Source organism: Juglans regia, chromosome 7, assembly GCF_001411555.2.
Source record: "Juglans regia cultivar Chandler chromosome 7, Walnut 2.0, whole genome shotgun sequence".
Lineage (NCBI taxonomy): Eukaryota > Viridiplantae > Streptophyta > Magnoliopsida > Fagales > Juglandaceae > Juglans > Juglans regia.
This window is the reverse complement of record NC_049907.1, coordinates 32,505,420-32,520,190: the sequence shown is the minus strand read 5'-3', so window position 1 is coordinate 32,520,190 and position 14,771 is coordinate 32,505,420. Positions and strand designations below refer to the sequence as shown.

The 14,771-nt window shown below is 38.7% G+C and overlaps 1 protein-coding gene across 1 annotated transcript; it reads right to left on the bottom strand.

Annotated features, from left to right (window-relative positions):
- Window positions 1–2,870: 2,870 nt before the first annotated feature.
- LOC109005469 (B-box zinc finger protein 24-like) lies at window positions 2,871–13,238 on the bottom strand. The gene is made up of 3 exons (XM_018984434.2): window positions 12,525–13,238; window positions 4,137–4,436; window positions 2,871–3,367 (listed from the first exon to the last, which is right to left on the bottom strand). The coding sequence occupies exons 1-3, from the start codon at window positions 12,705–12,707 to the stop codon at window positions 3,134–3,136; spliced, it is 717 nt and encodes a 238-aa protein (XP_018839979.2). The 5' UTR covers window positions 12,708–13,238; the 3' UTR covers window positions 2,871–3,133.
- Window positions 13,239–14,771: the final 1,533 nt, after the last annotated feature.

The following is a 14,771-nucleotide window of genomic DNA, read 5'->3' as shown; positions in this document are numbered from 1 at the left end:
AAAATTATTTTTGAAGTGCTTCCTTTAAATTAATTATTGTTATGTGTTTAAATTTCTTCTCGAATTAAATTAACTTGTTGTTAGGTTTAATTATCTATTTTTCTTTTTAATCACTGCGTTTGAATTATTTTATTTCACTTGCTGTTTTAAAATCGTTTACGTTGGACCATTTTTTGTGACCCAAGATGTGGGGATTGGATCTCATTTCTTTCCCTACATTTTTCTCTTTCCTCTTTTCTTTTTCTTCCTTTTTCTTTTTTTTTTCTTCCTTCTTTTCTTTCTTTTCTTTTCTTTTTACTGGCTGGTTCCCGCGCGCCGCAACCCCCTCTCTCTCTCCGTCCGATTCTTCCTTCGCCCCTAGCGCCGCCATGCGCCGGCGGTGGTCGACACCGCCCGGCTTCCCAGCACCCCCACCTCCCTGCGACCTCCCCCTCCGATTTCCAGCCCCAGCCGCGCCGCCGTTAGCCTCCACGCACCACACGAATCCGCGACATTCCTTGCGCCGCTGCGCCACCGTCGCACCACCTCCGGCCACCATCTCTTCACCACATCATCCTCGACCTCCTAGCAACCCTTTGGACCCAACCCCACCTCCGATCTGTCACCGGTGAAGCCCCACCATCAACATTTCCGTTTTGGGTATTTTTGCACTTCAACCGCCTTTTGCGCCGCCACCCACGACCAACCACCACCACCACTAGCCTCACCGCCATCCCTAAGCCCTACCCTATCAATCTCGGGTCTTCGTTTACACCCGTGCAAAAGTGGGTTTTTGAGACCCACGGCCACAGTGCATTTGGCACTGTTTTGTTGCTGCGTTGCCGCTTCTAGCACCTCCGTAATCTTTCAAAAATTATATTATAGCATTGTAAGTATTTTTTCCAAAGAACTTTTGAGATTTAAATGTATTTCTGCGTTAATTCATATTTACTGTATTTTTGTTGGTTGTGCCGGACCGAGTCCGAGGGGTAAGGGGGGTCGTTTGGATTGGTGGTTGAGAAATTATTTAGAAGGGAATTTAATTTTCTTTGTCCAGTACAGTTTAATTTTTGGAGGTATTAGTTTATATTTTCTGTTATGGAGTTGTGAATGGGAAGAAGTGTGCTTTGTGTAGTATTGTTGGTTAAACTGTTAGTAATTGTTTGGGACTGCGAACTGTTGGAATAAGTGTGAGTTATTGGAATTTGAATTGGCATTGGTCTTGATGCTTGTATTGGACAATACTGAGATTGATATAGAATATTTTGGGTCGAAGTGTGGGTTGTCCAGATTGTTATTTGGTTGTTTGAGTTGGATTAAACTTGCTGAATTATGGTCTAGAAATTGGGTCTTAGGTTGTCTAAGACCAATTTTGTGTTGTTGGACTTTAATATTTAGTTTATATTATTTTTATGAATAGGTGAAGAGACGGATAGAGATCGTATTCAAGTCATAGATAAGGCGCTGCAGGAGTCAGGTAAGTGGGGTTCCTATGCTAGGCCTTACACGAATTATTTGAGATTGAGGTTGATTTTTTAAAAACTTTGCATATTTTTGTGGTGAAATGAGAACTTGGGAAAAACAAAACCAACCTCAGTCGTTTATTTGCATACTCATGAAATCTGTACGAAAAAGAGAAAAATATGTTCTGACATGCATTGTGTAGACATGAGCTAAATTTTGTCATGTGGTTTCTGAAATCTGGAAAAAGAGCGATATTGAGAATATGAAAAGTTGTGCATTTATTTAGAAAGATGTTTTGGCTTTTGTGTCCAGCGTGTGTAAACTGTCTGATTCTGTTTTGATACTCTGTATTATTTTGATATAATATCTGAAAACCTTTGGCACGGTGTACTGGTTTTCGTATCTGACTCTGTCTCTGCTTTGCTCTGCTCTGCTCTGCTCTATTATGCTCTGCTCTGTTTGGGTTGGTACCAACTTCTCTGTCTCTGAGTGCACCCACTTTGGAAACAAAGTGATTTTATTGTGGCCTTTCCTGTGTGCACACTCGGGGCTCCGAGAAGAATAAAGGAAAGATTTCACCTCTGTCTCTACCTGGTTTGGCAACCGGGGTTAGCACAACCCTACCACGAGGGTGAAACATGGTCTCTGCTCTGTTTGATGCTCTGTTTTGATCCGATGATGATACTCAATTTATGTTATGCCAAAGTATTATGGGTTGTACGTGTCTTAAAACCATCGCTCTGTTACTTTTGAAAATATGTTATGTTCTGCATGATAACTCTGAAAAATATTTTGTTCTGCATGCTCTACTTTGTAAATGCTCATGTTTGCACGCTAGCATATGATTTCTGCTTACTGAGTTGTTGATAACTCACCCCCTATCACTATAATATTTTTCAGATGATGTGGAGAGTCCAAATGAGGACCTGGATTAGATTGCTGTCTGTGTTTAAGCTGAGGAAATGTTGGTAGAAGAAGGACTTCTGGTGTTCTTAGTTTTAAGGTTTTTGAGTTTTATTAATATCTTGAGTTTCAGTAAGATTTATGAAATTATTGGTTGGGTTGTTATGACTACCGAGAGATTACGGACTCCTTAATTTATTTTAACTGCAGTAATAACTTTGTGGAGTTTTCAAGATGGTTATTTAGAACTCTTGATATTGAGTTTTGCTATTAAAGATTTGAGTCTTATTTTAGTTGTGTTGAAAAATAAATTCTTAAGAGACAGGTAGTAAGTCTACAGACCATCCGGGTTTGGGACGTTACATTTTCAGGGTGATTTTGTTTGTAAGTTTTCGGTTTGTTATTTGTTGGGTGAGTTGGTATTTTATGTTTTGTTTAACTTCGGTATTCGTCCGCTATAAACGAGGCTTTTGAAGAAAGTATGGAGGTTCTGCCGAACAAAAAAAAAAATAATAACAGAAACGTAAGTGAAAGCAGTTTATTTGGAAGTTCTTGAGACTTAAATAGAGAAAAAAGGTAAAACCGAAAGTACAAATTGAGAAAATAGAGACGCAAATCCCCCTAAACTAAAACCTTTGAACTATATCACGACCATTTCAACTCCTAAAAAGCGTTACCAAAATCATTGCAAATTATACATAAACACACATGAATACATAGAAGGATGGATGCTTACATAATTCATCAACATGAATTGATCACCATCCCAACTCGAAACCCAAGACCTTCATCCAAGATCAGGAACAGTGAAATGCTCATCATCATCATCAGCTGCAAATCCGATTCTAGGCTTCTTGTAGGGCATGCTGGATTTAGTGGGTCTGTATGAGTTGAAGTTGCTTGGCTGTGACATTGGAAGCTGAGGAACTTCTGCTGCTGCTAAAGCCTCCTGAGGAAATTGCTCACCAAAGAGGCCCATGTCTGCTAACCATTCAAATTCTCCCAACTCAAGTGGCTCTTTCTGCACATAAGAGCAAACAAGAATCCCATACAAAAGCAAGTGTGGTCAGAAGGGCAAAACCAAATCATATATTTTTTTACAAGCACTAGAATAAATCATTTAAGTTCTGAAAATTGGGCATGTGCCTACCTCGAAATGAAGTCCCCAGAACTTTAAAGACCCAACAATTTTAGGACTCATTAACTTAGCTTTAGCCCATTTTAAGTAAAAATTAGAATGATGATTTTAACTGATTGTCTTTAGTACTGCCCTCATTTGTTTTGATGACAAAAGTTGAGCATTTTAATTCATTTGCTAGCATCATTAACATAGCAATATAAGCTTCTTATCCTGCAGACTTACGAAGTGAAACATTTTGCTTCTTTGATCTTCCTCCGAACTCGTAACATTCTTCCAGGGCCTTAAGTTCACTCGAGTTATGAAACATGGTATTACTGAGCTTTCCATCAAAATGCGTTTTACATTGGTCTAATTCCCATTTTCTAATGCTAACTTCATATGTTGTTGATGAATTTATATACCACACTTTTGAGCTATGTGAACCACAAAGAAAAAGTTCTATGATAATACATTCTACATATATTTTCATCCACTTCTTCAAAAGAAAATTTTCAAAAAGAGAAAACAGGAAAAGAAAAATTAAAATCTCCTTAGCTTCTTCTGGCAATGTGATCCCCCAAGTTTTCTATTATTATAACTCATTATGAAGAAACTCACATCTAAAATTACGGAAGCAATAATATGTTGACTTCCAATAAATCTCTTTTACCTTATCAGAGGATTCAAGATCAGAAAAATGTAGAAACTCATCTACAGCCCAAGGAGATGTGGCGGTAGAAGCTTGCCGTGTGGGCATTTTCATTGGAATCTGTGGCTTATTCTGATTAGGTGGCTCCAAGCATCTCTTATCAGTGTCCTTGTTACAACTGGAGCTCAAAGCCACACGAATTCCAGTGGCCAGGAACCGCTGATGGTTTGCTGAAAGGCTACCAGCTGAATGAATTGGTTCATCACAATCCTGACAAAAGAGGGCTCTGTCTTCCACACAGAAAATGAATGCTGCCTTATCCTGTTTTATCCAAAGAAATGAATGAGAGAGAGAGAGAGAGAGAGAGGAATACGAGCAATAAACATTTGAAGAACATAAATTTGTCGCCACATAGTCAACACTGCCATAGAGATTGTAGAAATAGCTTTCTTGTGATAACTTGCTGCACCTACTACAAATGTATTGTCCATTTTAGGGAATTAAGTTTTTTTTTTTTCGATTACCCTTTCATTGTTTTAAATCTCTTCCTCTGGTCCAACTATTTTTTTAGTCCGCATTGGTCCAAGTATCAAGTCTTTGTCTAGTGTAAGCATCAGAACCTGATTGCATTGGATTTGTTAGTGTTGAGAGGTTGATGACTATTTTTTCTATTTCTTGTTTGACTCAACAAATTGGTATAATATTTTCACAGAACAATTAAGATAATCCATCCATACCCTCAACTCTCTGAGAAAGCATGGTGGAACGCTCCAATAGAAGGCCCAAACCACATGATCTATATTCTAAAAGGACTAGTCAATGATACAATTTGAGCCCTATTAGAATCTTATAAAGAACAATAACTTCTCCTTCCCAAGCAATGTGGGATCTCATACACCACCTACCATTATCCTTATCATATGGAGTATGATAGGTCCCTTATAATTGTAAATGATAAAACTCGAGTATATGTCCTCTTCGGGTGAGGATGTACCACAATTGTTTGCTGGAATAATTTTTCTGTGTTTTTATTGATCACCCACGGCTGCTTAAATAGCAGTCCATGTTCACAAAACTGAAATGAAAGCAGAATTGCCGAAAACAGAGGAAACACCTAGAGCCACTACTAGTGACTGACGCCTACACACTCCACGTTCTAACGGAAATAGAAATGCAACAACAGAAAGATAAATGCAGCAGAAAATAGAAACTGACTTCAAGCTACGACTCAGTCCATGCACGCATGTGACTTCAACAGCTATGACTCGGTCCATGCACTACGTCCATGCCTTTCCATGCACTTCGTCCATGTCTTTGCACGTTTAACCTCCTCCCACATACTTGGGATTTGGTTTTAGGCCCCTCCCCGAACGTCGTGGCCTATCAATACTCCCCTCCTCAATTTGATCCTTGTCCTCAAGGTCCATATTCGGAAACTGCTCTAGCAACGATTGCTTTGTCTCCCACGTGGCCTCTTCTTTGGGTAGACGTGTCCACTGAACCAGGCTTTCTTCTTCAAATTTGTTTCCTCGTTTGACCCAGCGAGTGTCCAATATTTTTTTTGGTTCCAGAACAATAAGGCCCTCGTCGGTGACTGGCGGCATTTCCATAGATGGTACCACCCGATCACCCACGAATTTTTTTAGCAGTGAAACGTGGAAGACCGGATGAACTCTGGCTCCTTCTGGCAGCTGAAGCTTGTAAGCAACTGCTCCTATTTTTTGCACGACTGGGTATGGTCATAAAAGCGACTAGCAAGTTTCTGGTGAGCACGTTTGAAGATTGATTGCTGGCGGTAGGGATGCAACTTGAGAAACACCATCTCCCCAATTTCGAAACTCACTTCCCTTCTCTTTTGATCCGCTGATTGTTTCATGCGATTAATGGAAGTGTCCAAATTTGCTTTTAGTTGACGTAGCAGCTCATTTCTGGACACGAGATTCTGATCTACCTCATGGACCGAAGAGTCTCCACTATGGTAATTGGGAAACAGAGGAGGCAATCGACCATACAAAGCTTGGAACGGAGTCATTCCAGTAGACGCATGATATGTTGTATTATACCATAGTTCAGCCCACGGAATGTAGGTGGTCCACTTGCGTGGCCATTGATGAACAAAGCAGCGCAAATATTGTTCGACACATCTGTTCACCACTTCTGTCTGGCCGTCGGTTTGCGGATGATAGGCGAAGCTGAGTTTTAATTGAGTACCAGACATATGAAAAAATTCTTGCCAAAAGCGACTAATAAAGATGGGATCTCGATCGCTAATAATCGATTTAGGGAGACCATGCAATTTAATAATTCCTTCAACAAATTTTTCAGCCACGCTCTTAGCAGTAAATGGATGCGTGAGAGTTAAGAAATGTGCAGATTTACTTAACCTGTCAACTACGACTAAGATTGTATCCTTGCCATGGGAAGTTGGTAAACCTTCAATGAAGTCAAGAGAAATATCATCCCAGACTTGACATGGAACGGGCAAAGGTTGCAGGAGCCCAGCAGGGGAAAGTGTTTCAGATTTCATTTTCTGGCATACCTCACAGTGTTGGACATACTCTTGGACGGACTGGTGCATTTTCGGCCAATAAAATTGTTGGGATAGCCGTTTGCATGTACGTAAGACGCCTGAGTGCCCTCCAATCTTGGTATTGTGTGCCTCATGCAACAGCTTAGTGCGTAATGACTCACACGATGGAATGACTACCCTTCCTTTAAAGAACAAAAGTCCTTGACGTTGTGTATAGGGTCCTTCGGTTTGAGTCTTGGCCGTCAGAGTAATAGATTGAATATAGCGATCACCTTTGTAAGCCTCTTTAATCTCATCCCATAAAGTTACCGTTGCTACGTGTAGATGATTAATTACTGGGCTGTTTGGCTTGCGTGACAGAGCATCTGCAGCTGAGTTCTCACGTCCCGGACGGTAAATAATTTCATAGTCGTAGCCCATTAATTTGGCTACCCATTTTTGCTGCTCCGGAGTTGCTACACGTTGATCCAGGAAATATTTCAAGCTGCGTTGGTCAGTTTGGATAAAAAATTTCTTTCCCAGTAAATAAGGTCGCCATAGGCGAATGGCTTCTATGATGGCAAGCATTTCTTTGGCGTAGGTTGACCATGATTTTTTTGTGACTCCCAGTGCTCGGCTCATAAAGGCAATGGGCTTGCCTAGTTGAGTTAAGATTGCGCCAATTCCTTCGCCTGATGCGTTGGTTTCAATGGTAAAAAAATCATTGAAATTAGGCATAGCCAAAGTTGGGGTAGTGGTCATTGCTTGCTTAAGAGTCGAGAAAGCTGTTTCGGCTTCTTCATGCCATCCAAACTTCCCTTTTTTGAGTAGATTGGTGAGGGGTCGAGCGATAATGCCATAATTTTGAACGAACTTTCTGTAATATCCTGTCAAGCCTAAAAAACCACGCAATTCAGAAATATTAGTAGGTCGTGGCCATGCAAGCATGGCTGCAATTTTTTTGTCATCCACCTTCACTCTTTGAGGCGTAATGATATGCCCCAGATATTCCAATTCTTGCTGTCCAAAGGCACATTTGCTTATTTTTGCAAAAAATTTATGCTGTCGCAAAATCTCCAAAGTTTGTGCCACATGCACCACATGCTTATCCCACGTCGAACTATAGATGAGAATATCGTCAAAGAAAACCAAAATGAACTTTCGAAGGTGAGGTCGAAATATAGAATTCATGATGGCCTGAAATGTTGAGGGTGCATTACAAAGGCCAAAAAGCATTACGAGATATTCGTAATGGCCATTATGAGTACGAAAAGCAGTCTTATCAATATCAGGAGGATTTACTCTTACTTGGTGATAGCCGGCTCGTAGATCCAACTTTGTAAAATATGATGCGCCATATAATTCATCCAGCATGTCTTCCACTGTTGGAATGGGAAATCGATCCTTGATAGTGACCTTATTAAGTGCGCGGTAATCTGTGCAAAATCGCCAACTTCCATCCTTTTTCTTTACGAGTAGTACCGGCGAAAAAAATGGACTGGTGCTAGCAGGAATATGCCCGGAATCCAGCATCTCTTGGACCTGCCTTTCGATTTCTTCCTTCTGAAAATGGGCATATCTGTAGGGGCGCACGTTAATCGGTTCGGTGCCCTCTTTGAGTGTAATGCAATGATCTACTTCTCGCATAGGTGGTACACACGAGGGGTCTTGGAACACGTCCTCGTATTTCTGTAAAACCCGTTGCAAGTCTTGATGCTTGATTTCGGAAAATTCACCTTGTAAGTTATTCTTCGTGGTCGACAGAATGCCTAGTGCAAACAACGTATGGCCCATTCGGCATTCTTTTGACATTTCTTTTAATGTAGCCTCTTGAACAGCTTGTTCGTCCAATCCTTGCAATCTGCGGGCTTGCTTATTCCAGTTGAAGTCCATGGTTAATTTCTTCCAATTACATACCACGGAACCCAACATTTCCAGCCATTGAATACCCAACACTAAATCAAGACCTGATAAGGTAGAGAGAAAAGGGTGAGGTAAAACTCAGTGCCTTGTAAATTCACCAATACCTCATCGAATCGTCCTTGACATGTTAGTTGTTCGCCATTAGCAACTCGAACGATGAACGGTTTTGTTGGCACCACTGGTAGACGCACTGAGTTTGCCAAGCGATCACTGATGAAGTTATGCGTGGATCCACTGTCGATCAGCACCATTACTTCGCGGGAGCCCATAGTTGCAATTATACGCATTGTTCTTGGGGCGGTCCATCCCGTCAATGCGTGGAGCGTGATTTCAGGTTCCAGTTCTGGTTCTTGCACTTCTCCCGTGTCTCCCCCTTGGTCAATTTCCACCGTATGTTGATCAGTGATGTCCTCACAGATCACATTACCCGCGTCCGCGTAGCCCTCCAAGAGTAATAGCTGGGGTTTTTGGCATTTATGCCTCGTTGTAAATCGTTCATTGCAGTTAAAACAGAGACCTTGCACTCTTCTCTTCTGCATCTCGTCCCATGATAAACGTCTGAATGGAGTTGACGAAGTAACGGGAGCTACCCGATTGGTTTGTGGGAGAGTTAGTGGAACTCTTGTAGGTGGTGGTCGAATGAACCGCCGCTGTCATGTGAGCTGCTCATCTCTTATTCGTGCTAGATTAATAGCCTCCTTGAGGGATTGCGGTTTGAATATCCGAATCCCATCAGAAATTTCCGCCTTCAAGCCCCCCATGAATGTTCCCACCAACGCCTTCTGCGTCCATCCACGCACCCTGTTGCCCAGCTTCTCAAATTCACGTTGATAATCTCTCAACGTTCCTAGCTGTCTGATCCTTGAGAGTGCTTCATCAAAGTCTTCACATTCTGATGGTCCAAAGCGAGCCCATAATTCCTCTTCGAATTGTTCCCATGGAATCGCTCGTCCATCTTCCTGTAACGTTCTTCGAAGCCATTGCCACCACTGGTTGGCTTCCCCTTCCAGATGATAAGCAGCCATGAAAACCTTTTGGTTTTCCGCAGTGCCCTGGTATTCAAAAAATTGTTTCACTCGGTTGAACCACTCTGTCGGGTCTTCTCCAGAGAAGCGTGGAAATTCTAGCTTGGCTGACTTTGACGAAACGATCGGTCTACCTCCTTCTTGGTTGTCTCGGTGGTGATGGCCTTTATTTGAGGATTCCGGATTGGTGAGCAAAACATTTGAGAGTCGAGTGAGAGCTTCCTCCATCCGCTGTAGTCCTTCTTGAACTGTACCAAGTCCGGACTCCAAGTGTTCGATTCGTTCCTTGTTAGTGCCCATAAGAACCTGGCTGTGATGCCAATGATAGGTCCCTTATAATTGTAAATGATAAAACTCGAGTATATGTCCTCTTCGGGTGAGGATGTACCACAATTGTTTGCTGGAATAATTTTTCTGTGTTTTTATTGATGACCCACGACTGCTTAAATAGCAGTCCATGTTCACAAAACTGAAATGAAAACAGAATTGCCGAAAACAGAGGAAACACCTAGAGCCACTACTAGTGACTGATGCCTACACACTCCACGTTCTAACGGAAATAGAAATGCAACAACAGAAAGATAAATGCAGCAGAAAATAGAAACTGACTTCAAGCTACGACTCAGTCCATGCACGCATGTGACTTCAACAACTATGACTCGGTCCATGCACTACGTCCATGCCTTTCCATGCACTTCGTCCATGTCTTTGCACGTTTAACCTCCTCCCATATACTTGGGATTTGGTTTTAGGCCCCTCCCCGAACGTCGTGGCCTATCAGAGTATCACACATGGTCTCCCCGAAACTCCCAGTTGTAATTACAGCAGCTGTAGGGCACATCCAATGCACATCTAGTTTTATCATCCATCCCAAATGAAGCAGCGAAGGCAACCCACACATCCAATGCACATCTACTTTTATCATTCATCCCAAATGAAGCAGCGAAACAATCCAAAGCCACACTTAATCCATCAGAGCATTTGTAGCATGTGTTTCCTTATCAAACTAAGCTCCACCAAACTCAATTCCAAGTAAAGTAGAAACATGCATTCTGTGATGCAAATGAAGTTGGCATCATTCTGTCATCATCACTATATTTGCTTAGTAAATAACAATTGATTGTGACCACAAAGTTTCTGGCATATTCTGCATGGCATTTCTATAAGAGTAATGTTTTACACCACACTCTTATTATATTTCGATCATACTAAGTGGTATGTGGCACATTCATCACCATTAGATGATAAAGAAGCATGTAATAAATGATCATTTAATAGTGATAAATATGTCACATCATATTTAGTGGAATGGTAGTTAGGTGTATAGAATTTTCCTTTCTACAATTAGGTCCTTTTGGGTTAATCATCTACCAATTTGTGTAGAAGATCGTGTGGGCTTCTCTTTCTATGGTTGTCTTTCACGGGTATCTCACTTTTAGCAAATGATATCAACAAACTCGTAAAATGTTCCGGTAAATTGCATAAACACACTCCTATCACGTATACACCTCTTCACAACAAATTGACAAGAAAAAAGGTACCACCTTTTGAAAATCAGCGACATTAATGATGGGTTTGGATACACAAAATATCTCATCTCATCTCATTTCATTTCATCATTACAACTTTCTCAAATTTTCATACAAAAATATAATAAACAATTCAATTTTTTCAAATTCTAAAAGAAAAATAATACTAAAAAATTATATTCTAACAATATTTTATTCAACTTTCAACAAAACATCTTATCTCATCTCATCAAAGAGCATCCCCATCTCATTCCCTATACCACTATTATCCCTAAATTATTGGGAAAATTTTAGGGAAAAGCTCAAAAACCCCCTCTCATCCTATTCCCTATTTTAGGATTTTGATTTAAGAAATGAACAGTGGTTGGAACTACTATTCATCCCCTAAATCATTTTTTATTAATATTTTATTCAAATAAATAAAATAAATTCTTTTTTCAATCAACTACATTTTCTCTTATACTCATATTTATTATACTTTTAAATAATATTTTTAAAAATAATTTAAATAATTACTAAAATATAAAAATAATAATTTTAAAAATATTATTAAACCTTTAAAAAAATAATTTAAATTTTTATTTAAAATATTCACTATAATAATAGTTCAAAACATAAGAAAAAATATTAAGTAGTGAAGTTTGAAAATGGAAGTGAGAGAAAAAAGTAATAAAGAAATAATAGAAGAATATTATTTTAATAGAATAGAGAAATGATAGGGAATGGGATGTAGAAGGTTTTTTAAAAATGAGTAAAATTTAGGATAAAATTATAGGAAGTGTCCTTTTTAGCTAAAATTTAGGAAAAAATTTAAGGAATCGGATGAGAATGCTCTAAACTGTCTATCCAAACCCAACCTAAAGATAACATATTTAGAGATCTATTTCTGCTATATATCGAAATAAATCCATGTCACGTAATGACAACAACAAATTAAGCCTGAACACAAATTCATGTAGACACATGCTGCACTAAATTTTAGTTCTCAATCTATGCTCTTTCTCACAAAGCACCTAGATCTTAGTAGTTAGACATTAACTATATATTGCTTAAGTTTTTGGGTGAATGACTGAACTCTTGTGGTCCTTTCAAGTCATGCCTTCAATCAGCGAGCGAGAAGCCAGAAGTCGCTCAAAAAAATTATTTCTTAAACTTCTTGACTTCATTTTGAAAGAATAGTTGACAACTTCCAAATAATTTGGGCTTGGTAAACTTTGAACCAAAGATCTGCCAAAAACCCCACCCCAGCCTACTCAAATTTCAGATGTTGCGGCTTCACATGTACTAATTTATAACAACCAACACATGCACAGATAAACTAAATACACCAACAAATCTGCAGCATAAAAGGTATGGAACTATCAATATATATGATTGTAGAAAAAATATATTAGAGAAAACGAGGATTTAGGAGCTGAATTACCTGGCAGATGTCACATCTCGGGAGCTTGTTGGAGAGGCATTGAAGGAGAAGCCTCTGGTGCTTACTTGCGAGCTTATTCGCGGCATGAACTTCAACGTCGCATTTCGCACACAGGGCGGCCTCGTCTGCGCAGCAAACAACTGTTGCCGGAGCTTTCTCACACACATCACACTGAATTTTCATCTTTCTCTTTCTGATCCCTCCTCCTCCACTAATCTTTTCAATTTCTTCTTAGGAGTTTTGGTAATATATGTATGTGTATAAATATACCCACCTCCTTATATCTGTACTACTTTGTTGCGAGAGAGAGAGAGAGATTCCTTTGAAGATTCAAGTGCCACCCAGATATAGAACTGTTGATACAGAACCACCAACAGTGTCACGACACTGCATGTGGTGTTATCCCAGAAAATTACAAGGAAAGGTAAGCCAAAGAAACAGTGATATAAAGGACTTTATTCTGGGAAACACTTCCAAACCCTTTAACAGAAAGCTCGAGCCACACCCAAAGTATGGTCAAGCATGCTGAAAGTTTGTCTAACAAAATGGGGAAAGAAAGAAAAAGAAAGAGAAAAGTCTGAGGACACAGAGGAAGAAATATAACGGGAAGTGTGTTTTAGAATGAAGAAGCGTGTAAGAGAGAGAACAAGGAGGAGAAGCGCTTGGTGAGAGATCAGACTCCAGAGTGGGTGAGGTTGTGAAGATAAGGATTGGGATCTGACGAATCTGGAGGGGGAAAACTAGTGGAAGGAAGAAGCCCTTGTGGGGTCACCCTTCCCTGTTTCTGTGGCTTGCAGCCATTGGAAGGTACAGAGCTCTGCTGGCCACATACTTTTTTCTTCCCTTCTGTTTTTTTTTTTTTTTAACATGATACTTAACGAGATGTTTGAAGTTAACGCTTCCTTTATTATAAATTAATTTAATAAAATTTCAATAAAATATTTTTAAAATATAATTTTTAAATATAAATTTTATTTTAAAATTTTAAAAAATTAAATTTTTTATTTTATTTTATATAAAATCTTAAAAAAATTATAATTATTAAATGTAAAATATTAGTGAAAATAAACCGATCTTAATTGTAGCTACGTTATAATTTAATATAAGAAAAATTCTATACATTAGTTGTTATTTATTATTTTATGTTTTATAAAAAAATATTTTTATATCTTATGAAAATTTTTTATATTTTATGAAAAAAATTATAAATTTAAAAAATAAAAATAAATAATAATTGATATATAAAATTTTTGTAAAAAATTATAAATTTAAAAAATAAAAATAAATAATAATTGATATATAAAATTTTTGTAATATTGTTCATTTGTAGTGCAATTTCGTCGTCCAACCCAATATGGTTCATCTTGACTGACGTGGCATTTGGACAATCGTTTCGTAAAGTGTGCATGGGACGAAAGATCCTCAAATCTTCGCGTGTTTTAGTAAAAAGCAGTGTACGCCAAAACTTACAAGCTAGTCTTCAGACTTCACAGCAAACCAACCTTACAAGCTAAGCTTATTGTTTATGTCAAAACTTAGACCGTTAACGAAGGAAGAGTCGTATCCGACTCATGAGATGATTTAGACGTCCATATGATGCAATTCACATTCATCCATATAATAAATAATAAATAAAATAAATAAATAAAGACATAAGAATTTACGTGATTTAGTATAAAAGCTTACGTCTACAGATTGTTGGAGACAAAATCTACTATATCAGATAATGGTTTTACAATTTCTTATAACCTCACATATCGCTTAATACAATGAGAGAATTTAGTCTCAGGAGAGTCCCTCTAGAGAATTGGTAGAGACAGCCTGTTAGATTTGTAAAGAAGCTGCTCTTTATATAGAGGTTATTTCCTTGGAGTGATAGAGCTCAATTTACCTTGTAAAACCTTTTTCTTTTAGAAATCTAAATCTTGTGAAATATTTTCCTTATAGGAGTCTAAGTCTTGTGGAACTTTTTCTTTTTAGGAGTATGAGCCAACTTCTTTGTCTTATCTCTTTCATTCTTTATCTCTTAGCTTTACCCTTAGTGATAGGTTTCTAAAGGGTTTGACCCAATCAATTTAGTCCCTAATAGATGCCCTTGATTTTTAAGGTCAACTTGTTTATCAAGAAGGCATTGAGCAAGTCAACTGTGATGAAGGTAACTTGCAGAAAAAGAAATTACAGTAGTTGGTTTATAGTTTTTCAATGTTATACAATGGAGATCTCCATGAGTGGTCTTCAAGAAGAAAT